Below are 27,816 nucleotides of genomic sequence, written 5' to 3'. Positions count from 1 at the left end.
AGCATCCAGGCTTTCCCTGTTCTCCAAAGGGAGCTACTATGGCCCTAACGGCCCAGCTGCTGAGGAAGCACAGTACTTAACAATTTCTGTATCCACAGCAGCAAGGCCTCTGTGCAAAGAAATATGTTGGTCAAAGCCTGACTTCGCAATTGCTAGCCTGTTTTGCCCAACTTTCTATGAAGCTCTTCTGACCCCATCTGAGCTTTGGTTTGGGACGGTCATAAGAAATTCAGCTGGGGTGACAACAGGGTCATATCAGCACTGTAAAACTCTTTATTAAAAATAATAATAATCACACCAGTACCTGCCAGAATAACTTCCGCCCACTTGCCCACAATCTAGGGAATTCCTATTTAGGGCCATGGCCTAATTTGCGAAAGAGGCCAAGCATAAATTTTTAAGAATGCCTTAATCCAGGGAGATTACACTGGTAGGCCACAGCACTGCCACCACCCAGAAGTTCAGGTTACAAGCCTCTTCCAGATCCTTATGCTTCAGGGAGAGAAGACAAGTTGGAAATCCCTAGACCCAAGTCCAGGGCAAGGGAAGATGCTTTCCTGCTACTGTTCCCCAGGGACAATCATCTTTGCAGAGGAATAATGTTACAGCTGGAAGAAAGAAGAAAAGGAACGGCATAAGTTTGGAGGCTCCGTTCAGGAAGGTCAGAGGCTGAGCGCTTCTGACCTTTTCACCAATGTCCTTTCATTCTTTTAAAGCAAATGCCTAGTGCATGAATGAACTGGAGAGACTCCCAGGAGAGACTCTGGGGCTCCCTCTGATTCTAGAGCTGTAGTCTCGTTCCTACCACAAGGATTTATCTGCAGTTTCCATGCAAACTAGGGATTCCCATTATTCCCCAATGTCTCCCCAGCCTTCCCCTCCAGCTTCATGTTTAACAAACACTCAAATGATGCCCCAGTGAGAATGAACAGAAACAGATACTTTACCCCAGCAGTCCTTTTCCTGCCCAGCGTGTTGGAACAAGTCTAAGCTGGTGTTTCTCCCCCCTGCGGATCACTGTCACATTCAGGGGCTTCTGAAAAAAAAAATAAGCTCATTTCGTGTTCAGCCTCCTTAGTACTCAGAGATGCAGGCTAAAATGCTGAGATCCCATTTTTTGCCTATCAAATTGGTAAAGATTTACATTTTCAGCATAATCCTGTGGTTGGCGAGAGGGTGGGGAACGCGGCACTGCACTCTCAGGGCAGCCAGGGTGCTGACCTCAGTACCATCTTCCTCAAAAAACACGTGTCCCCCCACCAACAGTCTTTAAAAGGTATGTCCAAGGTACACAGTACACAATTACAAGATGACATACAAATGAAGTGTTCGTTCCAGGGCTGTGTAGAAATTCAAAAACTGAAAACACTAGAAATGTCCATCAATAGGTATTGTTCAAATACAGTACAGAAAATGAAGGGTTTTAGTCAAAACAAAACAAAAACCCCACCAAAGTGTGAACCTATTTGATAATATTTTGTTTCTTTTTTTTTTTTTTTAAGACAGTCTCGCTCTGTCACCCAGGCTGGAGTGCAGTGGCGCAATCTTGGCTCACTGCAACCTCTGTTTCCCAGGTTCTAGCAATTCTCGTGCCTCAGCCTCCCGAGTAGCTGGGACTACAGGCGCCCGCCACCACACCCGGCTAATTTTTGTATTTTTAGTAGAAACAGGGTTTCACTATGTTGGCCAGGCTGGTCTCAGAACTCCTGATCTCAGGTGATCCACCCACCTGAGCCTCCCAAAGTGCTGGGATTACAGGCGTGAGCCACCGTGCCTGGCTGATAATATTTTCTAAAAGGACACCTGTGTTGCTCTAGTGTGCAAAGTTTTCTGGAAGAACATGAAAAACTTGTTAAGAGTAGTTACTTCCAGGCCAGGCGCGGTGGCTCACGCCTGTAATCCCAGCACTTTGGGAGGCCGAGGCAGGCAGATCACGAGGCCAGGAGATCGAGACCATCCTGGCTAACACGGTGAAAGCCCATCTCTACTAAAAAATACAAAAAATTAGCCAGGTGTGGTGGTGGGCGCCTGTAGTCCCAGCTACTTGGGAGGCTGAGGCAGGAGAATGGCATGAACCTGGGAGGCAGAGCTTGCAGTGAGCCGAGATGGTGCCACTGCACTCCAGCCTGGGTGACAGAGCGAGACTCCATCTCAAAAAAAAAAAGAGTGGTTACTTCCAGAGAGGACTAGTCTTTCGGAATAAGAGGAAGATGTTTACTTTTACATATTTCCGTATCATTAATTTTTTAACCATGTGTATGTATTACTTTATTTTTCTGAGAAAGAGTCTTGCTCTGTTGCCTAGGCTGGAGTGTAGTGGTGCAATCTCAGCTCACTGCAACTTCAGCTCACTGCAACCTCAGCCTCCCAGGTTCAAGCGATTCTCGTGCCTCAGCCTCCTGAGTAGCTGGGACTACAGGCATGCAGCACCATGCTCAGCTAATTTTTTTGTTTATTTAGTAGAGACAGGGTTTCACCATATTGGCCAGCCTGGTCTCAAACTCCTGGGCTCAAATATCTGCCCACCTCAGCATCCCAAAGTGCTGGGATTTTGGGTGTGTGCCACCATACCCGGCACGTATGTATTTCTTTTTTTCTTTTTTTGAGATGGGTTCTCTGTTGCACAGGCTGGAATACAGTGGCACAATCTAGGCTCCCTAGAACCTCCGCCTCCTGGGTTCAAGCAATTCTCCTACCTCAGCCTCCTGAGTAACTGGGATTACAGGCATGCGCCACCACGCCCAGCTAATTTTTGTATTTTTAGTAGAGATGGGGTTTCGCCATGTTGGCCAGGCTGGTCTTGAACCCCTGATCTCAGGTGATCCACCCACCTCGGCCTCCCAAAGTGCTGGGATTACAGGCATGAGCCACCGCACCCAGCCTGTATATAGTACTTTAAAAAATTAAAATTAAAGCGGGGGGAGTACATAGCAAAGAAAATTACAAATTAAAATACGATATCCGGGCACGGTGGCTCACACCAGTAATCCCAGCACTTTGGGAGGCAGGAAGATCACCTGAGCCCAGGAGTTGAAGACCAGGCTGGGCATGGTGAAACCCTGACTCTACAAAAAGTATAAAAATTAGTGAGGCATGGTGGTGTGCACCTATAGTCCCAGCTACTTGGGGGGCTGAGGCAGGAGGATTGCTCAAGCCTCAGAGGTGGAGGCTGCAGTGAGCTGTGACTGCACCACTGCACTCCAGCCTGGGTGACAGAGTGAGACCCTGTCTCAAAAAAATAAAAATAAATAAATAAAACAAGATGCCATCAAAATCTAAAACTTCTATGTATCAAATGACACTATTAACAGAGTGAAAAGGCAACCCACATGATAGGAGAAAATACATACATGCTGGGTACAGTGGCTCACGCCTGTAATCCCAATACTTTCAGAGGCCCAGGCAGGAGGACTGCTTCAGCTCAAAAGTTCAAGACCAGCCAGGCAACAGAGGGAGATCTCGTCTTTACAAAAAAAAAAAAATATATATATATATATATATATATATATATATTTCTAATTAGCCAGGTTTGATGGCGCACATCTGTAGTCCCAGTTACTTGGGAGGCTGAGGTGGGAGGATCACTTGAGCCCAGAAGCTCAAGGCTGCAGTGAGCCATGAATGTGCCACTGCACTCCAGCCTGGGTGACAGAGCAAGATTCTGTCTTTAAAAAAAAAAAGAAAGAAAGAAAATACATGCAAATCATATATCTAATAAGGATTTAATATCTAGAACATATAAAGAACTCCTATACCTCAATATCAACAAAAAAAATCTGATTAGAATATGAGCAAAGGGCCAGGTGCGGTGACTCATGCCTGTAATCCCAGCACTTTGGGAGGCCAAGGCAGGCGGATCATGAGTTCAGGAGATCAAGACCATCCTGGCTAACATGGTGAAACCCTGTCTCTACTAAAAATACAAAAAAATGGCCAGGCGTGGTGGCTCACACCTGTAATCCCAGCACTTTGGGAGGCCAAGGTGGGTGGATCACGAGGTCAGGAGATTGAGACCATCGTGGCTAACACAGTGAAAGCCCGTCTCTACTAAAAATAAAAAAAAAAAAAAGATAAAAATTAGCCGGGCATGGTGGTGGACACCTGTAGTCCCAGCTACTTGGGAGGCTGAGGCAGGAGAATGGCGTCAACCCAGGAGGCAGAGTTTGCAGTGAGCCGAGAAGGCACCACTGCACTCCAGCCTGGGCGACAGAACGAGACTCCGTCTCAAAAAAAAAAAAAAAAAAAAAAAAGAATAGACACTTCTTTCTTTCTTTCTTTCTTTTTTTTTTTTTGAGACAGGGTTTCACTCCTGTTGCCCAGGCTGGAGTGTAGAGAGTATAGTGACGCAATCTTAGCTCACTGCAACCTCCACCTCCTGGGCTCAAGCAATTCTCCTGCCTCAGCCTCCTGAGTAGCTTTGACTACAGGCACAAGCCTCCACACCCGGCTAATTTTTGTATTTTTTTCCAGAGACAGGGTTTCGCCATGATCCCCAGGCTGGTCTCAAACTCCTGAGCTCGAGTGATCCACCTGCCTCGGCCTCCCAAAGCACTGGGATTACAGGCGTGAGACACAACACCCAGCCTAAATAGACATTTCTTCAAAGAAGATATACAAATGATCAAAAAGCACAGGAAAAGATGCTCCATGTCACTAATCATAAGAGAAATGAAAATCAAAACCACAATGAGATTCCACCACACACCGATTATGAAACAGAAAACAAGTGCTGGCGAGGAAGCGGGGAAACTGGAGTCCTGTGCACCGCTGGTGGGAATGTGAAACGGTGCACAGCAGTGGAAAACAGTAATGGAGGGTCCTCCAAAACCTAAACAAAGCACCAGACACAGTGGCTCACGCCTATAATAGCAGCACTTTGGGAGGCCAAGACAGGCGGGATCGCTTGAGCCCAGGAATTCAAGACCAGCCTGGGCAACACGGCAAAACCACAAAATGCAAAAATTAGCTGGGCATGGTGGCACATGCCTGTAGTCCCAGCTACTTGCAAGGCTGAGGTGGGAGGATTGCTTGAGCCTGGGAAGTCCAGATTGCAGTGAGCCAAGATCGCACCACTGCACTCCAGCCTTGGCAACAGAGTGAGAACCTGTCTCAAAATAAATAAATAAATAAATAAGCTCATTCCAGAAACCTGGAAGTCATCTTTGACATTTTAAAATGTTCACAGGCCAGGTGTGGTGGTTCACGCCTGCAATCCCAGCACTTTGGGAGGCCAAGGCAGGCGGATCACTTGAGGTCAGGAGTTCGAGGCCAGCCTGGCCAACATGGTGAAACCCAATCTCTACTAAAAATACGAAAATTAGCTGGGAGTGGTGGTGGGTGCCTGTAATCCCAGCTACTTGGGAGGCTAAGACAGGAGAATCACTTTAACCTGGGAGGCAGAGGTTGCAGTGAGCTGAGATTGCGCCACTACACTCCAGCCTGTGTGAGAGCAAGACTCCAACTCAAAAAAAAAAAAAAGTTCATATATTCAAGTTAAAAAAAATTTTAGAAACTTTAAACTCCACCCCATTTGTCACAGCCACCATCCTCTCTTGACTGACTGCTACAGCTCTGTCACCCTCCAAATCTGTTCTCTACCTAACATCCAGAGAAGGCTTCTTACCCCTGTCACACCACAATCTGGAACTGTGCGGTGGTTCCCTTCTGCACCTCAGGAAAAAAACAGCACAATCTTTACTAAGGACCACAGGCCTGACCTTAACACCTCCTGGCCTCACCACCTCCCCTTCTCTCCATTCTGCTCTGGGCTCCACCCTCCTTTGAGTTCTTTGATCCTCCCACCCCAGGGCCTATGAACCTGCTTTGAAGGTTTTTCTCCTTGCCAGCTTCCCCTCGACCAGAGAAACTTCTATACACATCTGAAGGTCACTTCCTGAGGAACACTCCTTCAATCCCAAACCAAACAGGGCCCCATGATTTACTCTCTGAGCTTCTTAACACTCTTCCTTCCTAACACTTACCAGTGTGTATCATTATACAGCTGAGATTATTTGATTAAGGCCTGGCTCCCCCACCAAAGTGCTTCCAAGGCAAGGACCCTGTTTGTTTCGTTCCCTGTTACAGCCCCAGTACCTCGCCCAGGACCCAGCATGTGCAGCAGAAGAGGCACTAAGGAAGGGAGAGACACAGGACTTTTTAAAAAATTATTTTGGGGCCAGGCACGGTGGCCTATAATCCCAACACTTTGGGAGGCCGAAGCAGGCGGATCACCTGAGGTCAGGAGTTAGAGACCAGCCTGACCAACATGGAGAAACCCCATCTCTACGAAAAATACAAAATTAGCCGGGCTTGGTGGTGCATGCCTGTAATCCCAGCTACTCGGGAGGCTGAGGCAGGAGAATTGCTTGAACCCAGGAGGCGGAGGTTGCAGTGAGCCAAGATCGCGCCATTGCACTCCAGCCTGGGCAACAAGAGCGAAACTCTGTCTCAAAAAAAAAAAAAAAAAAAATTTATTTTGGGGGGAGGGGGCATTTCCAGTGACAATCAGAAAACCTGGTAGACAAATTCTTAGAGCTATAACACTAGGACTTTTATTTGTAAATACAATTGCACTATGTGATTTTAAGGATAAATATGTATTTTATTTATTTGAGACAGGGTTTCACTCCGTCATCTAGGCTGGAGTGTAGTGGCGTGACCTTGGTTTGCTGCACCCTTGAACTCCTAGGGTCAAGTGATCCTCCTGTCTCAGCCTCCAGAGCAGGTGGGGCTACAGGCACATGCCACTATGCTTGGCTAATTTTTTAAAAAATATTTTGGAGAGACACAGTCTCACAATATTGCCCAGGCTGGTCTCAAACTCCTGGCCTCAAGTGATCCTCCCACCTTGGCCTCCCAAAGTGCTGGGAACACAGGCGTGAGCCACTGCAGCCAGCCTATTTTTATCATTGAGACATAATTTGCATACAATAAAATTCACCATTTTAAAGTATACAATTAAGTGAGTTTTAGTATATTCAGAGTTCAGTATATTCAATGTATTTAGTATAAACAATCACCACTATCTAATTCTGGATCATTTTCATCACCCAAAAAAATCCCTTATCCATCAGCAGTCACTTACATTTTTTTAAAGATCTTTTCCCCTTGAAAATGCATGCATTTGATCTAGAAATCCCACCTGTAGAAAGTTTGTTAAAGAAGGCCGGGTGCCGGGAGGCAGAGGTTGCAGTGAGCTGAGTTTTATAACGCCACTGCACTCCAGCCTGGGCGACAGAGCAAGACTCCATCCCCCCCCAAAAAAAAAGACAAAGAAAGGCCAGGCACGGTGGCTCACGCCTGTAATCTCAGCACTTTAGGAGGCCGAGGTGGGCGGATCACCTGAGGTCAGGAGTTCAAGACCAGCCTGGCCAACATGGTAAAACCCCGTCTCTACTAAAAATACAAAAATTAGCTGGGTGTGGTGGCGGGTGCCTATAGTCCCAGCTACTTGGGCGGCTGAGGCAGGAGAATCACTTGAACCTGGGAGGCGGAGGTTGCAGTGAGCTGAGATCGTGCCACTGCACTCCAGCCTAGGCAACAAGAGAAAAACTTCATCTCAAAAAAAATAAAAAAAGAAATAGAAATGGATCTGCAAGAGTGTTAATCTCCACAAAATTGCAAACTATCTAAATGTCTCACAATAGAACACTGTGCGTTTTTTCTTTTTTTTTTTTTTGACACAGAGCCTCACTCTGTTGCCCAGGCTGGGGTGCGGTGGCACGATCTCAGCTCACTGCAACCTCTGCCTCCCGGGTTCAAGCAATTCTCCTGCCTCAGCCTCCCGAGTAGCAGGGGAGTGCCACCACACCCGGCTAATTTTTTTTTTTTTTGAGATGGGAGAGTCTCGCTGTGCGGCCCAGGCCGGAGTGCAGTGGCGCAATCTTGGTTCACTGCAACCTCCGCCTCCGAGGTTCAAGTGATTCTCCTGCCTCGGCAGCCCAAGTAGCTGGGACTACAGGCACACACCACCACACCCAGCTAATTTTTTTTTTTTTTTTTTTTTGTATTTTTAGTAGAGACAGGGTTTCACCATGTTGGGCAGGATGGTCTCGATCTCTTGACCTTGTGATCTGCCCACTTTGGCCTCTTAAAGTGCTAGGATTACAGGTGTGAGCCACCGTGCCAGGCCTAATTTCTTATTTTTAGTAGAGATGGGGTTTCACCATGTTGGCCAGGCTGGTCTTGAACTTCTGACCTCAGGTGATCCGCCCGCCTCGGCCTCCCAAAGTGCTGGGATTACAGGTGTGAGCCACCGCACTATGCGAGGTTTTTTTTCTTGACTCACAAAACAGACAACCAAACTCGGATTCTTGATTCTCCAGCTGAGCTCAGGTCCCCTGAGGGGATGAGGCTGAAGCCGGGCAAGCCCTACTCACAAGATGCGACCTTCTCCATCCTCCAGCCCACCAAGACAGCTCAGCTTTTATCCAGTGACACCTTGGAATTCCCCGTGAAATTTCACATGAAGAAAAGATTCGTTTTGCTTAAAATTGAATAACTACTTTTATAAAGAAAGATTTATAAGCCTACAAGGAAGCTGAGAATACATTTAACTGGATAAGACAGATTAAAAACCAGCAGCTCTTCTCACAGATCCATACAACAGACAGAAGTCTCAGAATCCACTGTGCTGAGTGAAGAACACCAGACTCAAAAGGCAATATATTGTGTGGTTTTTCTCTCTATGACATTCTGGAAGTTGATGGGGAGGGATTAACTACAAAGAAGCCTGAGGCAATTTTATGGGGTGATGGAATGCTCTCGACCTTCGTTGTGGTGACAATGACATACTACATACATTTGTGAAAACTCACGGGAATGGCAGGACACAGTGGCTCACTCCTGTAATACCAGAACTTTGGGAGGCTGAGGTGGGTGGATCACCTGAGGTTAGGAGTTTGAGACCAGCCTGGCCAACATGGTGAAACCCTGTCTCTACTAAAAATACAAAAAAAAATTAGCTGGGCATGGTGGTGGGCGCCTATAATCCCAGCTACTTGGGAGACTGAAGCTGGAGAATCGCTTGAACCCGGGAGGCAGAGGTTGCAGTGAGCCGAGATCGTGCCACTGCACTCCAGACTGGGCAAAAGAGCAAAACTCCATCTCAAAGAAAAAAAAAAGAAAACTCGGCTGGGTGTGGTGGCTCACACCTGTAATCCCAGCACTTTGGGAGGCCAAGGCGGGTGAATCACGAGGTCAGGAGATTGAGACCATCCTGGCTAACACAGTGGAACCCCGTCACTACTAAAAATACAAAAAAATTAGCCGGGCATGGTGGCACACACCTGTAGTCCCAGCTACTCGGGAGGCTGAGGCAGGAGAATGGCGTGAACCTGGGAGGCAGAGCTTGCAGTGAGCCGAGATTGCGCCACTGCACTCCAGCCTGGGCGACAGAGCAAGACTCCATCTAAAAAAAAAAAAGAAAAAGAAGAAAACTCACGGGACTGTACACTGAAAAAGGTGGATCTGGTGCAGGTAAATTACACCTTAATACAATAAAATCAACTGGCAGCTGTGTGTGCTGGTATATGAGCAGTCTTTCTGAAGGACAAGTGGCTGGAAAGTGGCTGCCACCGTAGAAGAGGTGATGAAAATGTACAACTGTGATGGTTGCATAGTTCTGTGACTACACTAAAAACCACTTTAACTAGGTGAACTGTGTAGTATGTGAGTTAAATCTCAATACAACTGTTGTAAAAATAATAAAAATAGACTGGGCACAGTGACTCACATCTGTAGTCCCAGCACTTTGGGAGGCCAGTTCGAGACCAGCCTGGCCAACATGGCGAAACCCCATCTCTACTAAAAACACAAAAATTAGCCGGGCGTGGTGGTGGGCGCCTGTAATCCCAGCTACTCAGGAGGCTGAGGCAGGAGAATCACTTGAACCTGGGAGGCGGAAGTTGCAGTGAGCCAAGATCGTACCACTGCACTCCAGCCTGGGTGACAGAGAGAGACTCCATCTCAAATAATAATAATAATAATAATAAATTTCAGATGAACTAAAGGAAAAACAAAAATAAAACAATAAAAAAATTAAAAGAATTTCTTGTTTTGAGACAGAGTCTCGCTCTGTCGCCCAGGCTGGAGTGCAATGGCACGATCTCGGCTCACTGCAAGCTCTGCCTCCCGGGTTCAAGCAATTCTCCTTCCTCAGTCTCCCAAGTAACTGGGACTACAAGGGTGCGCCACCACACCCGGCTAATTTTTTGTATTTTTAGTAGGGACGGGGTTTCACCATGTTAGCCAGGATGGTCTCCATCTCCTGACCTCGTGATCCACCCACCTTGCCCTCCTAAAGTGCTGGGATTACAGGCGTGAGCCACCACACCCAGCCAAGAATTTCTTAATTAAAAAAAAAAAAAAAAAAGAATTTCTTTAAGTGGACACAAAATGCAAGAGCCATAAGCAAAAAAACATAAATTTCACAAAATCATCATTTTAAACATCCATACAAGTTACAGATTTGATGACAGTATCAGTGCAGAAACAATGGCCTGACCACTAGCAGGGGCATAGGCAACTGCCAGCCATCTCCTGACCTGACCTGGCCTGGCCTGCACTGATGGGTTACAAGTAGATGAACCGTGCAGCTGAGCAAGAGTCAAAAAATCCAGAACTGTTGGGTTAACTGGAGACTTCATTTGGGAACCAAAAACTTTAGTTAATAATTTTCCCAGGCTTTGCCACAATATCACTCCTGAAAAGTGTGGATCTTTGCTACAAAACAATAACAACAAAAATTCCAGCCTGGACAACATACCAAGACCCCGCCTCTACAAAATATAAAAAAATTAGCCAGTGAGGTAGCTATGATAGCGCCACCACACTGTAGCCTGGGTGACAGAGCATGACCCTGTCTTAAAAAAAAGAAAAAGAAAAGATCTCTAAGAAACCTTGTTAAATGAAAACAGAGACAGGATAGAGGAGAAGGGAATTTGGGTTAGGGTAGCCAGGAAAGGCCCTCTGCGAGCATGTCACCAGTGTAAAACAGGAGGATGAAGAGGAAGAGCATTCTAGGCAGAAGGAATAGCAGGTGCCAAGTCCTTGAATGGGGCTGTGCTGAGCAACACCATGAAGGCAGCAGTCCAGGGCCTCAGCAACACTTCCAGTAACTCCAGGGCTATAGACCAGAGGCCGAGTGCTATGACCTGAATGTCTGTGGCCCCCTGAAACTCATATGTTGAAATCCTAACCACCAATGTGATGGTATTAGGGGTGGGGCCTCTGCAAGGTGATTAGGTCATAAGGGGTGGAGCCCCCACTGGGATTAGTGCCCTTATACAAGAGCTCCCAGGGTTCCTCCCCTTTCTGCCATGTGAGGACACAGCAAGAAGGCACTACCTAGGAGTTAGGAAGCAAGCCCTCCCCAGACACCAAATCGGCTGGTGCCTTGATCTTGGACTTCCCTGCCTCCAGAGCTGTGAAAAATGAACTTCTGTTGTTTGTAAGCCACTCAGTTTATGGCATGCTGTTAAAAAAACCCAAACAGACCGAGACACCAGGTAGCCCCACTCACCCCCTCACTGTGCTGCACCACACTGCCAATGTTATGCAGTGACTGGAAGTTCTGGGTGTTCACAGAGCCGAACTCCACAATCTCATCATCCACTTGCAGACCCTGGAGAGGGAAGGAAAAACGGAAAATCAGTCTAGAAGTTCAGTGTGCTCCTGGTGGTCTCTAACCTTCAATACCCAATTTAATGCCAAGGTCACGAGCTTGTTTTCTACAGGGTAGGCTCAGAACAAAGAGGTCAGGGATGTAGACACCTCATGCAGGAAGGGGCAGTGGGTAATGGGGCCACCTCCTCCTGGGGTTCCTTTGAGGGCAGCTCTAGTAAAGATGACCAGGTCTGCCCAATGTCTGAGAGCTGGCAGTTATCAGACACTGTGAAGGCCTTGAGGAGCATGGGAAAGGCCAAATGCTGCTCTCTGAGGTCCTAACCCAGGTTCAAGGTTAACAGAAGGCACGCCAGGCTGGGCCCATTTTATTCAGTGGTCAACATTTAGACAAGACATTTGCCCTAGAAGCCCCCAGACAAGCAGCCACAGGCACAGGGCGCACCCAAGACTAGAGTGACGCTCTTGTTCTGGGTCCTAAGAACACAGACCACCACTCATTCACCCCTGTAACAAGTATTTGTTGTGGGCCAACTGGCACTGGGCTAGATGCTGTAGATGGGGTAGTGAATGATAGGGAGCTTCTGTGTAACTTACAGACTTGTGACCATTAAAGAAGACTGGTAGGACCAGGGTTTAGGACCCCATTCCACCTGGCAGGAACTATGTGCCCTGACACAAGTTACTTCAGGTCTGTGAGGCTTTTCCTCGAGGATGAAATGAGTAAAGGTTAGGACCTATCCCAGAAGTGGCTGTGGAATTAAATTTAACTACATCTCCACAAAAAAACTGTACAAGAATGTTCACAGCAACACTCTTCGTAATAGCCAAAAAGTGGTAACAATTCGAATGTCCATTAACTGACAAATGGATAAATAAAACATATTTTATATCCAGGCAGTGGAATATTATTTGGCCATAAAAAGGAATGAAGGGCCGGGCGTGGTGGCTTACGCCTGTAATCCCAGCACTTTGGGAGGCTGAGGCGGGCAGATCACGAGGTCAGGAGATCAAGACCATCCTGGCTAACATGGTTAAACCCCATCTCTACTAAAAATACAAAAAATAAAAATTAGCTGGGCGTGGTGGCAGGCGCCTGTAGTCCCAGCTACTCAGGAGGCTGGGGCAGGAGAATGGTGTGAACCTGGGAGGTGGAGCTTGCAGTGAGCCGAGATCGTGCCACTGCACTCCAGCCTGGGCGACAGAGCCAGACTCCATCTCAAAAAAAAAGAAGGAATGAAGGGCCAGGCATGACAGCTCATGCCTGTAATTCCAGCACTTTGGGAGGCCGAGGAAGGAGGATCGCTTGAGGCCAGGAGTTCAGGACCAGCCTGGGCAACATAGTGAGAACCCATCTCTAAAAAAAAAAAGGAAATAAAAAATTAAAAAATTAACCAGGCATGGTCACATGTGCCTACAGTCCTAGCTGCTTGGGAGGCTGAGGCAGAAGGGTCACTTGATTCTGCGAGTTTGAGGTTGCAGTGAGCTATGATGGCACCATGGCACTGAAGTCTGGGTGACAGAGTGAGACCCTGTCTGTAAACAAATGAAGCACTGATCCATGCTACAATACAGATGACTTGAAAATTTGCTAAGTGAAAGAAGCCAGTCATAAAAGGTCACATATTTTATGATTCAACTTATAGGAAATGTCCAGAATAGACAAATCCATAGAGACAGAAAGTAGATAACTGGGTGCGGGGAGCTGGGGGATTAGGAAGTGATGGCAAATCACTCTAGAGTCTCTTTACAGGACAATGACAATGTTCTGAAACTGATTATGGCTGGGCATGGTGGCTCCTGCCTATAATCCCAGCATTTTGGAAGGCCAAGGTGGCAGAATCACTTGAACCCAGGAGGTGGAGACCAACCTACGCAACAGAGCAAAATCCCATCTCTATTTTTTGTTTGTTTGTTTTTTTAGACAGAGTCTCACTCTGTCGCCCAGGCTGGAGTGTAGTGGCACGATCTCTGCTCACTGCAACCTCCATCTCCTGGGTTCATGCAATTCTCCTGCCTCAGTCTCCCGAGTAGCTGGGATTACAGGCACATGTCACCACACCCGGCTAATGTTGGTATTTTTAGTAGAGATGGGGTTTTGTCATGTTGGCCAGGCTGGTCTTGAACTCCTGACATAAGGTGATCGCCCACCTAAGCCTCCCAAAGTGCTGGGATTACGGGCGTGAGCCACTGCACCTGGCTGAAAATTTTTAAAATAGAAATAAAATTGATTGTGGTGATGCATAGCTCTGTGAATACACCAAAAGATACTAAACTGTATACACACTTTAAATGGGTAAATTTTTTTTTTTTTGAGATGGAGTCTCACTCTGTTGCCCAGGCTGGAGTGCAGTGGCATGATGTTCGTATTTTTAGTAGAGATGGGGTTTCACCATGTTAGCCAGGTTGGTCTCAAACTCCTGACCTCAAGTGATCCAATGGCCTCGGCCTCCCAACGTGCTGGGATTACAGGTGTGAGCCAATGCTCCCGGTCAAAAAAAATTTTTTTAAGACAAGGTCTCACTCTGTCACCCAGGCTGGAGTGCAGTGGCACAGTCACAGCTCACTGCAACCTCGACTTCCTGAGCCCACCTCAGCTTTCCAAGTAGCCTCAGCCTTCTCAAGTGCTGGGATTACAGGCATGAGCCACTGTGCCCAGCCTAATGTTTTTTTTAAGACACCACATAAGATGCATAACTCATTTGGCAAGATGCCATTCTCATTTTCATCATTCAGTGCCCAGCTAAAATGAGCCCCAAGAAGAGATCCTCTCCCTCTCTTGGGACATTTATCATCTTCTGTCACTGGGAAGAGGTCACTCCCCCACCAATGTAGTGGGCAGCCGGGGCTGACCCCTCTCTAAAACTCTGCCCCCAGCACAGGGCTGGATACACAACAGGCCTCAGTCAGTGTTTGTTAAATGAGTAACTGAACTCAGCACCGCAGCATGGAGAGAACTAGTCTGTCTTTCCACATCCCCAAAGGCTACCTGACCCACAGTGTCCCTTGGGCACGGACTTGAGTGGCCAACCCCTGGATTACCGCAATGCTGGCTGGGGAGCCGGGGCTGATGCTGTTCACTTTGGCGAAGGCCTGTGGAGGGCCCTGGCTCTCACTCTGGCCCAGTTTGCGGCTCATGGCCTCTTTGTGGGCCTCGGCCATGTCCCGGGCCTGCTTCTCCTTGTCGCGAGCGTGCAGCTGGTGCAGGGCCTCCTCCACCTGCTTCATCACTGCCTTGTGATCATTCTGCAGGCCTGGGATGAGAACCACACATCAGGGGCCAAGGAAGACAGTGGAGGACACAAGAGTCCTACATTCATTCACTGAAGAGTTAACAAGTGCTTATTACATGCCAGACGTGGAGCTACAGGCGAGGAGGAGTCTCTGACCAAGACAGAGGACATTCCCTCATGGAACATTCAGTCCTGCAAGGAGCAGCTCCAGAATAAGTAATTACAATAACATCTGATAACTGCAGGGAGGCCTGGCCAGCAGGAAAGTCTGCCCTCGCTAGTCTAGGAGATGAGGGAAGGCTTCCTGAAGGCAGTGCTGTCTCGGGTGAGCCCTGAGAGGTGAGCAGAAGGAAGGTAACATCCAGCTGAATCTACAGCCATGAACTCAAAGGCATATATATGAGGGGCCAGCGCTGTGATCATGTGAATGAATGACTCAGGCTGGGTGTAATCAAGATTTCACTTTTCTCTGATATCCTCTAAAAGGAAAAATGCTGCATAAGCCGGGCACAGAGGCTCACGCCTGTAATCCCAGCACTTTGGGAGGCCAAGGCAGGTGGATCACGAGGTCAAGAGATCGAGACCACCTTGCCAACATGGTGAAACCCTGTCTCTACTAAAAAATACAAAAATTAGGCCGGGCAAGGTGGCTCATGCCTGTAATCCCAGCACTTTGGGAGGCCAAGGCGGGTGGATCACGAGGTCAGGAGATCGAGATCATCCTGGCTAACATAGTGAAACCCCGTCTCTACTAAAAATACAAAAATTAGTCGGGCATGATGGCACGTGCCTGTAGTCCCAGCTACTCGGGAGGCTGAGGCAGGAGAGTGGCGTGAACCCGGGAGACGGAGACTGCAGTGAGCCGAGATCGCGCTGCACTCTAGCCTGGGCAACAGAGCAAGACTCTGTCTCAAAAACAAAACAAAAAAACAAAAATTAGCTGGGCGTGGTGGCAGGTACCTGTAATCCCAGCTACTTGGGAGGCTGAAGCAGGAGAATTACTTGAACTCAGGAGGTGGAGGTTGCAGTAAGCCGAGATCACACCACTGCCCTCCAGCCTGCCGACAAAGCAAGATTTCTTCTCAAAAAAAAAAAAAAATGCTGCATAAGCCTAGTAATCCTGGAGACATTCAGTCCAGGAGAGGGAGTCCACAGGGAGGTGGCCAAAGGGCACCCCTGCTACAGGGCTCTTGCCAATTGGCTGGGTTTGGGAGGAAGAGCCCATGCCACAAAATCTTTGATTTTTCCAGAAAAGCTGAAAATTGGGATCTTTGAAGTGAAATTCTCTGATTTTTCAGTACAGATGGCTAATTCAAAATGTTGCGAACCACCATGGCAATCTGCAGGCCACGCCAGCACAGCAGCTGGTATTTTGATACCTTGTGCCTGTCAGTGGGCTTGCAGTACTACCTGACCTGCCTCCTCTGCCACTGCCACTTTGGAGCAAAGGTGAGACCCTCAGTCGTGAAGGGATTCAAGTTCTCAACCCACAGGAGCAGATGTGGGAAAAGAACCCAGATCTGAACAAGTGGAGACATGCACCTGGGAGGCAGACTTACATAATACATGGTCACTTTCACTAGAAAAGCCCTCCGCCAGTGAGGTCCACAGCACCCCTAGACTCTGCAGTGCCTGGCACAGGGAAGTGCTCAATACACAGCTGTTGGGGAATGGAACGATGACTATTTACAACATATTACAATTCTAATCAAAATGTTGAAAGGGTTTTTTTCAGTACAAAATGTTTCTGCAGTGTATTTCAAAAAACAAATTTGCAATTATAACAAACATACCATATTAACATAAGCTGTTGGCCGGATGCAGTGGCTCATGCCTGTAATCCCAGCACTTTGCGAGGCCGAGGCGGGCAAATCACCTGAGGTCAGGAGTTCGAGACCAGCCTGGCCAACATGGTGAAATCCTGTCTCTACTAAAAAAATACTACTAAAAAATTAGGCCAGGCACAGTGGTTCATGCCTGTAATCCCAGCACTTTGCGAGGCCGAGGCAGGCGGATCACCTGAGGTCAGGAGTTCAAGACCAGCCTGGCCAACATGGTGAAACCCTGTCTCTACTAAAATATAAAAATTAGCCGGGCATGATGACAGATGCCTGTAATTTCAGCTACTTGGGAGGCTGAGATGGGAGAATCACTTGAACCCGGGAGATGGTGAGTGCAGTGAGTGAGCCGAGATCGTGCCACTACACTCCAGCCTAGGTGGCTAAGCGAGATTCCATCTCAAAAAAAAAAAAATTAGTCGGGCGTGATGGTGGGCACCTGTAATCCCAGCTACTCGGGAAGCTAAGGCCGGAGAATCACTTGAACCTATGTGTATACACATGTGTATATATTTGGGAGGCCTCAGCCTCCCAAAGTGCTGGGATTACAGGCATGAGCCTCTGTGCCCAGCTTGTGCAGCATTTTTCCTTCTAGAGGATTTCAGAGAAAAGTGAAATCTTGGTTACACCCAGCCTGAGTCATTCACTCATATGTGTATTTTACATATATACACATGCATGTGTATATATTTACATGTATGTGTAGATGTGTACACATGTATGTGTATATATGCTGTTAACACGGGAGACTACATACAGAAGCCAAAGGACCTCCACATTATTTTCCAATTTTTTTTTCTTTTTTTTTTGAGACAGAGTTTCACTCTTGTTGCCCAGGCTGGAGTGCAATGGCACAATCTCGGCTCACCGCAACCTCCGCCTCCTGGGTTCAAGTGATTCTCCTGCCTCAACCTCCTGAGTAGCTGGGATTACAGGTTCGCGCCACCATGCCCGGCTAATTTTGTATTTTTAGTAGAGACGGGGTTTCTCCATGTTGGTCAGGCTGGTCTCAAACTCTCGACCTCAGGTGATCCGCCCACCTAGGCCTCCCAAAGTGCTGGGATTACAGGCGTGAGCCACTGGGCCCAGCCATTATTTTCCAATTTTTATGTAAATCTATAACTGTTCTTTTAAAAAGCCTATTTTGAGAATAGATTTTCTTTCTTTTTTTTTTTTTGAGACAGAGTTTTGTTTGCTCTGTTGCCCAGGGTGGAGTGCAGTGGTGTAATCTCTGCTCACTGCAACCTCTGCCTCCTGGGTTCAAACGATTCTCCTGTCTCAGCCTCCCGAGTAGCTGGAATTACAGGCATGTGCCACCACGTCCAGTTAATTTTTCTATTTTTAGTAGAGACAGGATTTTGCCATGTTGGTCAGGCTAGTCTCAAACTCTTGACCTCAGGTGATCTGCCCGCCTTGGCTTCCCAAAGTGCTGGGATTACAGGCATGAGCCACCGCACCCGGCCGAGAACAGATTTTTCAAAAAAAGACGGATAAGGAATTGCTCAAGCACATTTTTTTTTTTTGAGATGGTCTCTTGCTCTGTCACTCGGGAGGTGGAGGCTGCAGTGAGCCAAGATCGTGCCACTGCACTCCAACCTGGGTGACAGAGTGACACTCTGTCTCAAAAAATAAATAAATAAATAAGATGTGATGCAGATGGAATCAAGATTCAAACAGATTAAAGAGGAGTTAGTAAGTGAAAAATGTGGAGGATAAATGCTAATAGGACTCTGTGGTGGAGACGGTTGCCTACCTATGGCTGAGTGGATAATGGCCCCCAACACATCCATATCCTAGCCCCTAGAAGCTGGGAATATGCCACCTTACATGGCAAAAGAGGCTCTGCAGATGTGATTAAGGACCTTAAGATTCGGACATGATCCTGGATTATCCAGGTGGGCCTGGTGTCATCACAGAGGTCTTTATAGGTGAAAGAGGGAAGCAGGAGAGTGAGAGAAAGTGATGTTATGACAGAATCAGAGTGAGGGAAATGTGATTGCTGGCTGTGTAGATGGACGAAGCCATGAGCCAAGGACGGTGGGCAGCCTTTGGAAACCAGAAAAGACCAGGAACAGGTTCTCCCCTAGATCCTCCAGAAGAAGCCAGCCCTGCCAACACCTTGATTTTAGTCCAGTGAGACCCATCTGGACTTCTTATCTCCAGCTACTAAGTCTGTGGTCATTTGTTATGGCAGAAACAGAAACAAATATACTATCCAATCTGTACTCTCTGCTAGCTCTTTAATTAAAAACAAATCAGCACCTTGGAAGGCCAAGGCAGGAGGACCACTTGAGTCCAGGAGTTCAAGACTCACCTGGGCCACTTAGTGAGACTTGTCTCTACTAAAAAAAATTAGCCGGGCACAGCGACACACGTCTATAGTCCCAGCTACTTGGGAGGCTGAGGCAGGAGCACTTGGAGCCTGGGGGGTTGAGACTGCAGTGAGTCATGTTAGCACCACTGCACTCCAGCCTGGAAGACAGAGCAAGACCCTGACTCAAAAAAAAAAAAAAAAAAGAGAGAGAGAGAGAGAGAAAATGAAACTAGAAATATACAACCTTAGAGTCTAGCCCATTCCCTTGGTTCTCAGTCCTTGGATGGGGACAAGACAATCCCTTCAAGGCAGAAGAGAAGGCAGTGGATAATATAGATGGTTGGTTTTATTTGTATGCCTTTAACACCTCCCACCACAAGGTGGGGAAAGTCTTCTAAGAGGGCCACTCACATATGATGTTGTGCCTGGCGGTGCGGACTTGGTACAGGTCCACGTCTGACCGGGGGTAGCCCTCACAGTCCACCAGCGGCTCGTTCATCCCAATGCCTTTTTGCTGGAGGAAAGAAACGTGGTTAAAAGGTGCTCATGGGTGTAATGTCCCCAGGATGTCTTTCCCCAGACCTTTCTCCTCTGAAGTCATAATAAAGGTGACAGTAATGAAAACTGCCACATACTGATCACTTACACCAGGGGCTCTACTCATGTCCTCACAACTACCCTGGGGTGGCCACTGTGTTTTTCATTTTTTATTTCTAACGACGCAAGTAATGCATGAATCCATTCTTTTTTGAAATTAAAACAGTGCCGATAAAACCAAAGACTCCTTTAAGCATCATCCCCAAGGCCAGCCTCTTCCTCCACTCCTTCAGACCCTCCTTCCCACAGGTGGCTGACACCTGGCTGCTGGCCCTGGAAGCTAGAGGGGAGTGAAAAGCCCAAACAGCACCCAGCTGTGGCAGGGCTTTGATTCTTCTGAAAATAAAAAGATCTAAAAGGGCTTTCCAAGAAGGAAACAGTGATAGCACCAGCTGCCTCTGGGGAGCAGAACTGGTTGGCTAGGTGACAGGGCAGGGAGAGAGACGGTCCATTTTATACCCCTCTGTAGGTTTTGAATTTTGCCTATGGGAATGTATTCTTTATTCAAAACAACACTTTTTAAATTTTTTTTTAACATGAATCGGAGGAGAGTACACAAAAGCAGTGAAACCAGTCACATGGTTCAGGGGACGGGCTTTGCAATTGGTTAGACTTCAATTTGAATCTCAACTCTGCCATGTACAAGCTGGGCATCCTTAGCTGAGACCTTCTCCTCTCTAAGCCTCAGCTTCCTCAATTATAAAATGGGAATAGGAGCACTCACCTCCCTCCCTGCCTGCTGCAAGAACTAATGAGCTGACCTGCAGAGTACTCAGCACAGTGCCACGCGCATACACAGCATAGTGGGTTGAAGAGCAGCCCCCAAAAACAGATAACCACGAGCTAACCCTCAGAACCTGTAAATATGACTTTATTTGAAAAAGAGTCTTTGTAGATGTAATTATGTTAAGGATCTCGAGATAAGCTCATCTGGTGGCTGGTGTCCTCATCAAAGAAAGGCAGAGGAAGGCCACGTGAAGACGCAGGCAGAGGTTCAAGTGACACAGCTGTAAGCCAAGGACCGCTGGCAGCCACCAGAGGCCAGGAGAAAGTCTTGGGAGCTTCTCTCTCAGAGCCTGCAGAAGGAGCCAACCCTGCTGACACCTTGATTTCAGACTTCTGGCCTCCAGAGCTGGGACAAAGTAAATTCCTGTTTTAAGTCACCCACTCTGTGGTATTAAGGTGGACTCAGAAAACGACTATGCGCAGAAGTCGTAAATAGTGGCTGTAAGGATTCGTCAGTCCAGAGACAAGCTGCCAGTGTACACAGGCACTGAGAAGAGGGATTCTGTTCACTTTGCTCCCTTTCTCTCTGGAAGCCTCCGGGTTACACCCAAACCTACTGTCCACTGCACAGGGAGATAGTTCTCCACACTCCCCTAACACAAGACTCGCCATGACACTGCAGAAATGCGCCAGGGGCTAAAAACCTATATCTGCTCCTGCCTTCCCACAGTGGTTAAGAGTTGACCAGCCTTTGAGAATCAATATCACATTGGATAATGCTTCTCAAAGGGTGGGATCCATAATACTGGCAGCTCACACACAGGGCATTAAATAACCCTGAATCAAAAATACATACTCCTTCCCAATTCTCTTCAATCCTGCAATTGTCAAGGCAAAAGTGTCCATTTGGTGCTGGTCTCTGCAACACCCCAGTTACTTGCTATCTCTAGGACCCTCCATTTTTATAACAGTTTTATTGAGATATAATTCAGATACCATATAACTGACCCATGTAAAGTGTAAAAGGTAATGGTTTTTGTGTTTGTTTTGGTTTGAGACAAGATCTTCTGTTGCCCAGGATGGAGTACAGTGGTGTGTTCATAGCTCACCGCCACCTTAAACTCCTGGGTTCAAGCGATCTGTCTCAGCCTCCTAAGTAGCTGGGACCACAGGCACATGTCATCACACCTGGCTAATTTTTAATTTTTTTTTTTTTTTTTTTAAAGACAGAATCTCGCTCTGTTGCCCAGGCTGGAGTGCAGTGGTGTGATCTCGGCTTATTGCAAGCTCCGCCTTCTGGGTTCACGCCATTCTCCTGCCTCAGCCTTCCAAGTAGCTGGGACTACAGGCGCCCGCCACCACGCCCGGCTAATATTTTTGTATTTTTAGTAGAGACGGGGTTTCACCATGTTAGCCAGGATGGTCTCGATCTCCTGACCTCGTGATCTGCCCGCCTCGGCCTCCCAAAGTGCTGGAATTACAGGTGTGAGACACCATGCCCGGCTTTTAATTTTGAATTTTTTGTAAAGATAGGCTCTCACTGTGTTGCCCAGGCTAGTCTCAAACCCCTGGCCTCAAGTGATCCTCCTGCCTCAGACTCCCAAAGTCCTGGGATTACAGGCATGAGCCACCACGCCTGGCCATTGACCATTTGTATTGACCATATTTTCTTTGGAGAAAAGTTTATTCAGATCTTTCCCCTGTCTTCTAATTGGCTGTCGTTTTATTATTGAGTTATAAGAGCTCTTACTATAGTCTAGATACTATCCTCTTATCAGAGAAATGATATGCAAATATTTTCTCCCATTCTGGAGCTTATCTTTTCATTTTACTATGCCCTTTGAAACACAGTTTTAAATGTTGAAGTCCAACTTATCATTTTTTCTTTGGTAGCTTGTGTTTTTGGTGCCCTATCTAAAAAGACTTTGCCTAATCCAAGGTCATGAAGATTTACTCCCATGCTTTATTATACGAGATTTATAGTTTTAGCCGTCCACTTTTTTTTTTGAGATGGAATCTCTGTCACCCAGGCTGGAGTGTCGTGGCACAATCTTGGTTCACTGCAACCTCCACCTCCCAGGTTCAAGTGATTCTCCTGCATCAGCGTCCCAAGTAGCTGGGATTATACATGTGTACCACCACGCCTGGCTAATTTTTGTATTTTCAGTTGACACGGGGTTTCACCATGTTGGCCAGGCTGGTCTCCGACTCCTGACCTCAAGCGATCTGCACGCCTCGGCCTTCCAAAGTGCTGGGATTACAGACGTGAGCCACTATGCCCAGTGTTTTGTTTTTTTTTTTTTTTCTTGAGACAGAGTCTCGCTCTGTCACCCAGGCTGAAGTGCAGTGGCGCAATCTCGGCTCACTGAAAGCTCCACCTCCCGGGTTCAGGTCATTCTCCTGCCTCAGCCTCCAGAGTAGCTGGGACTACAGGCGCCCACCACCACGCCTGGCTAATTTTTTGTATTTTTAGTACAGACGAGGTTTAACCGTGTTAGCCAGGACGGTCTCCATCTCCTGACCTCGTGATCCACCAGCCTCAGCCTCCCAAAGTGCTGGGATTACAGGCATGAGCCACCGTGCCCGGCCCCTTTTTTTTTTTTTTTAAAGAGACAGCATCTCACTCTGTCACCCACAAGAGTGCAGTGGTGCAATTATAGCTCCCTGCAGCCTCAACATTCAGGGTTCAAGCAATCCTCCTGCCTCAGCCTCCCAAGTAGCTAGGACTACAGGCATGCACCACCACGCCCAACTAATTTTTAAAGAATTTTTTTTGTAGGCCGGGTGTGGTGGCTCAAGCCTGTAATCCCAGCACTTTGGGAGGCCGAGGCGGGTGGATCACGAGGTCAGGAGATCGAGATCATCCTGGCTAACACAGTGAAACCCCGTCTCTACTAAAAATACAAAAATTTAGCCAGGCATAGTGGCGGGGCGCCCGTAGTCCCAGCTACTTGGGAAGCTGAGGCAGGAGAATGGCATGAACCTGGGAGGCGGAGCTTGCAGTGAGCAGAGATTGCGCCATTGCACTCCAGCCTGGGCGACAGAGCCAGACTCCGTCTCAAAAAAAGTAAAATAAAATAAAATAAAATATTTTTTTTGTAGAGGCACAGTCTCGCTATGTTGCCAAGGCTGGTATTGAACTTCTGGCCTCAAGTGATCCTCCCACCTTGGCCTCCCAAATAGTGAGCCACTGCACCCAAACCCACTTTTTTTCTTTTTTTTTCTTTTTTTGAGACAGAGTCTTGCTCTGTCGCCCAGGCTGGAGTGCAGTGGCAGGATCTCGGCTCACTGCAACCTCCACCTCCCGGGTTTGAGTGATTCTCCTGCCTCAGCCTCAGAAGTAGCTGGGACTACAGGCATGCGCCATCACACCTGGCTAATTTTTGTTATTTTTAGTAAAGATGGGATTTCACCATGTTGGCCAGGCTGGTCTCAAACTCCTGACCTCAGGTGATCCACCCACCTCAGCCTCCCAAAGTGCTGGGATTACAGGCGTGAGTCACCACGCCCGGCCCAAACCCACTTTTTAAAAACAAATATAAAGCACAGTTTCAGGCTGAAAGCTTTCAGCAAGCAACAGCAGCTAGCCAGAAGCAACAAACATGCGGTATTAACATGCAAAGCATCTGACCTTATATTTAAGAGAAAAGATTGTCATTTTCCATATGCAGCGGAGTTTTGAAATTTCCTTTTAAAATACATTTATGGGCAAGGCACTGTGGCTCATGCCTGTAACCCTAACACTTTGGGAGGCAGAGGCAGGAGGACTGCTTGAGCCCAGGAGTTTGAGACCAGTCTGAGCAAGCAACATAGTGAGACCCCGTAGCTACAAAAAATACAAAAATTAGCTGGGCGTGGTGGCACGTACCTGCAGTCTCAGCTACTTGGGAGGCTGAGGTGGGAGGATTGCTTGAGACCAGGAGGTTGAGGCTGCAGTGAACCAAGATGGTGCCACTGAACTCCAGCCTGGGCAACAGAGCGAGACCCTGTCTCAATAATAATACATTTATATAAGATTAAAAGTAGATCTATTTAAATAAAAATATCAAAGGAATAACAGTACAAGTGGTATACGCATATAGTATACTGCATGTGGTAGAAAATAAACTAAAGTTTGAGAAATTGCTGGTAATTTGCTTGAAAGCACAGGTTCTGAATGTAACAGACCTGAGGTCTGAATCCCACTTTGAGCATATAGTCAGCACCCAGTAAAATGGTTCTCTGGCCCTCCGTATGAAACCTCCTCTTATGGCCTGACGCGGTGGCCCACGCCTGTAATCCCAGCACTTGGGGAGGCCAAGGTGGGCGGATCACCTGAGGTCAGGAGTCCAACACCGGCCTGACCAACATGGTGAAACCCTGTCTTTACTTAAAATAAAAAATTAGCCTGGCGTACTGGCGCTCGCCTGTAATCCCTACTACTCGGGAGGCTGAGGCAGGAGAATCACTTGAACCCAGGAGGCAGAGGCTGCAGTGAGCCGAGATTGAGCCACTGCACTCCAGCCTGGGTGACAAAGCGAGACTCCGTCTCAGACAAAAAAAAAAAAGGAACTTCATCTTACATCACCTAAAATGCATTCCATCCCACCCTACTTGGGCATAATTAATTGAATCTTCCTCTGCAGACTGATTTGTGATTTTACATTAGGTGGCATAAGAAAACCTGCATCAGCTTTTGAGCCAGACCCACCGCTGCCACTTCCGAACTACATGACCTTAGATAGGCGTTTGCCCCACTCTGGGCCTCAGTTTCCTCCTTATGCAATAAGGATGATGAGCCTTATTTGTAACTCAAAGTTCGGTCCTTAGACCACTAGCATCAGCATTGCTGGGAGTTTGCTACAAATGCAGAAGTTGCTCCCTTGCCTCAAACAAAATCTGCATTTTAATAAGATCCCCGGGTAATTCATATACACACTGAAGTTTAAGAATTTATGATGCAATCAGCAAATGCCGGGTGCGGTAGCTCACGCCTGTAATCCCAGCACTTTGAAAGGCCGAGGTGCAAGGATCCCTTGAGGCCATGAGTCCGATACCAACCTGGGCAACATAGCGAGACTGTCTTTACAAAAAGTACAAAATTAAGATAAGGCAGTCAGCGAGGCACATGACAGCTGTTCAATCACCAAGTAACACCTGTTTCCCCTTCCCTAAAATGGAGAGAGTAACAGCATCCAACTCAAAGGGTTGTTGCAAGGATTAAATGAACTCAACAATGCACAGCACTTAAACCAGCGCCTAGCGCACAGTAGGGCTCCATAAACGCTTGCTGGATATCAATATGGCTAACTCTTCAGTTGCTAAAGTTCTTTGCCTGCCTTCTTGTGCCGACAGAGGCCGCACTTGCGGCGCCTTGGGCCTCCCAGGGAGAAGATCCGTTGCCGAGCGCCCAAGCTGACGCCGCCCTGGCTTCCCAGTACTCCAGGGACTCCGCGCCGGGTTAGGCAACCTGGGGCGCCCCGAACCCACACTCACGCTTTCCAGCACGTCATAGTTGGCCTTGATCTGCGCTTCTATCTCCTCCTTGCGCCGCATCAGCTCCTGGACGTCACTGACAGTCACGGCGCCGGCATGCGAGGAGCCCCCGCTCTGCCTCGCTTCCTCGTCGGACATCGTGAATCCGGGGCCGCGATGCCAGACACCCGGCTCCCGGGCTACGGACGACGCCCCAGTAGACCGTAACTACGGCTCCGCCCATGGGCCAAAACATCGCAGCCGTCCGCGAACGCGAGAATAGTCAAGGGGCGGGGCTTGAGGTGGGGCTTGGGGCGGAGCTGGATCACCGGAAGCCGCGCCCTGCCGGAACACGTGCCCATGTGGTGACCCGGCAGGAGTAGCGTCGGAAGCATTGGATGACCACGCAATTGCACACCAACGCTAGGGGATGATCTCGCCCCAGCTGACTCATTTTCTTTTCTCATTCGTGCAGAAGACATTTATTGAGCGCCTACTGTATGGATGGATACTGTACGCCAGAGAACCGCTGCGTGGCGTTCCAATTCAGTTCTTCACATCCACACAGCCCTGGAGGATTTACAAAATACATTAAGGTTCCTTATCCCTCACTTTACAGATCCGATATGCCTGAGTACACACCCCGTATCTTGCCACTTAACGGCAATCTGTGTGACCCTAGGTCACTACTTTGCTTCTCTGGGCTTCAGTTTCCTCATCTATAAAATGGGGCAGTAATTGATAGCAGTCATCTCATAGAGCTGTCCTTCTGCTAACAAATATTCACGGAATGCTTCCTATGAGCCATATACTGTTGAAGGTGCTGGATGTTCCTGTTAAGGCCTCTATAAATCGTAGTGATAATAATAACGGTAACAGTGTTTATTTATTGATACTTATAATGTGCCAGACGCTGTTCTAAGTGCCTTACATATATTAATTCAACAACCTCATGAAGCTTGATTATTACCTCCCAATTTGACAGCTGAGAAAACCGTCTCAATAACCAATTTACCCAACTAGCAAAATGTGAGGCCAAAATTCCAACCCAGCTTAACTAAACAATCAACTTTGATATCTGACCATGTGCCTCTAATATTTTGTCTTGAAAAGGTCTCAGCGGTCATCTGTGTAGTATTCAAACATGTTTGCCCTGAATCTAATCATTGGAAAACAGACATATCCAAAAGAAGGGACATACTTCAAAACCACTGGCCTGAAAACTTCAAAAAAAGTCAGTGTTGTGAAATATACATGGGGGATAAGGGGTGGGGGACAGAGAAAGGAGGCGGATATGCAATTGCCTAGATTTAAGAACACTAAAGATGTGCATCAACTACATGGAATGGGCCAGGTGTGGTGGCTCATGCCTGTAATCCCAGCACTTTGGGAGGCTGAGGCAGGCAGATCATTTGAGGTCAGGAGTTCGAGACCAGCCTCGCCAACATGGTGAAACCGTGTCTCTACCAAAAATATAAAATATTAGCCGGGTGTGGTGGCACACACCTGTAATCCCAGGTACTCAGGAGGCTGAAGTCTCGAACCCCTGGCCTCAAGTGATCCAGCCCAGCTCGGCCTTCCAAAGTGCTGGGATTACAGGAGTGAGCCACCGCACCCCTCAAAAATAAATTAACATTTCTAACATTATTGAGAGAGAAAGAGAGAAATACAGGTGCAGTGGCTCATACCTGTAGTCCCATTATGCTGGGAGAACAAGGCAGGAGGATCCCTTAGGTCCAGGAGTTTGAGACCAGCCTGGGCAACATAGCAAGACCTCCATCTCTACAAAAAAAAAAAAAAAAAAAATTAATTAGCAGAGGACCAGGTGTGGTGGTTCACACCTGTAATCCCAGCACTTTGGGAGGCTGAGGTGGGTGGCTCACTTGAGGTCAGGAGTTCAAGATCAGCCTGGCCAACATGGTGAAACACCGTCTCTACTAAAAATACAAAAATTACCAAGGCATAGTGCCACACACTTGTAATCCCAGCTACCTGGGAGGCTGACACAGGAGAATCGCTTGAACTGGGGAGG

General features: G+C 47.6%; 1 protein-coding gene and 1 non-coding gene across 4 annotated transcripts; both read right to left on the bottom strand.

Annotated features, from left to right (window-relative positions):
• Nucleotides 1-250: 250 nt before the first annotated feature.
• On the bottom strand, nt 251-26,859 carry PSMD9 (proteasome 26S subunit, non-ATPase 9). 3 transcript variants are annotated; one of them, XM_054441811.2, is made up of 6 exons: nt 25,806-26,859; nt 19,419-19,521; nt 14,665-14,876; nt 11,522-11,623; nt 948-1,036; nt 251-608 (listed from the first exon to the last, which is right to left on the bottom strand). In XM_054441811.2, the coding sequence occupies exons 1-6, from the start codon at nt 25,941-25,943 to the stop codon at nt 581-583; spliced, it is 672 nt and encodes a 223-aa protein (XP_054297786.1). In that variant the 5' UTR covers nt 25,944-26,859; the 3' UTR covers nt 251-580. The 3 variants fall into 3 exon arrangements, with proteins under 3 accessions (XP_054297786.1, XP_063502866.1, XP_054297787.1); XM_063646796.1 differs by having other exon boundaries at nt 948-1,033; XM_054441812.2 differs by lacking the exons at nt 14,665-14,876; nt 19,419-19,521.
• LOC129011043 (U7 small nuclear RNA) lies at nt 6,485-6,545 on the bottom strand. Its single transcript, XR_008493177.1, has one exon. It is a non-coding gene; the product is annotated as a U7 small nuclear RNA (small nuclear RNA).
• Nucleotides 26,860-27,816: the final 957 nt, after the last annotated feature.

The sequence above is a fragment of the Pongo pygmaeus genome, chromosome 10, assembly GCF_028885625.2.
Source record: "Pongo pygmaeus isolate AG05252 chromosome 10, NHGRI_mPonPyg2-v2.0_pri, whole genome shotgun sequence".
NCBI classification, from domain to species: domain Eukaryota; kingdom Metazoa; phylum Chordata; class Mammalia; order Primates; family Hominidae; genus Pongo; species Pongo pygmaeus.
The sequence above is the reverse complement of the archived record's forward strand: the minus strand, read 5'-3'. Positions and strand labels throughout refer to the sequence as shown.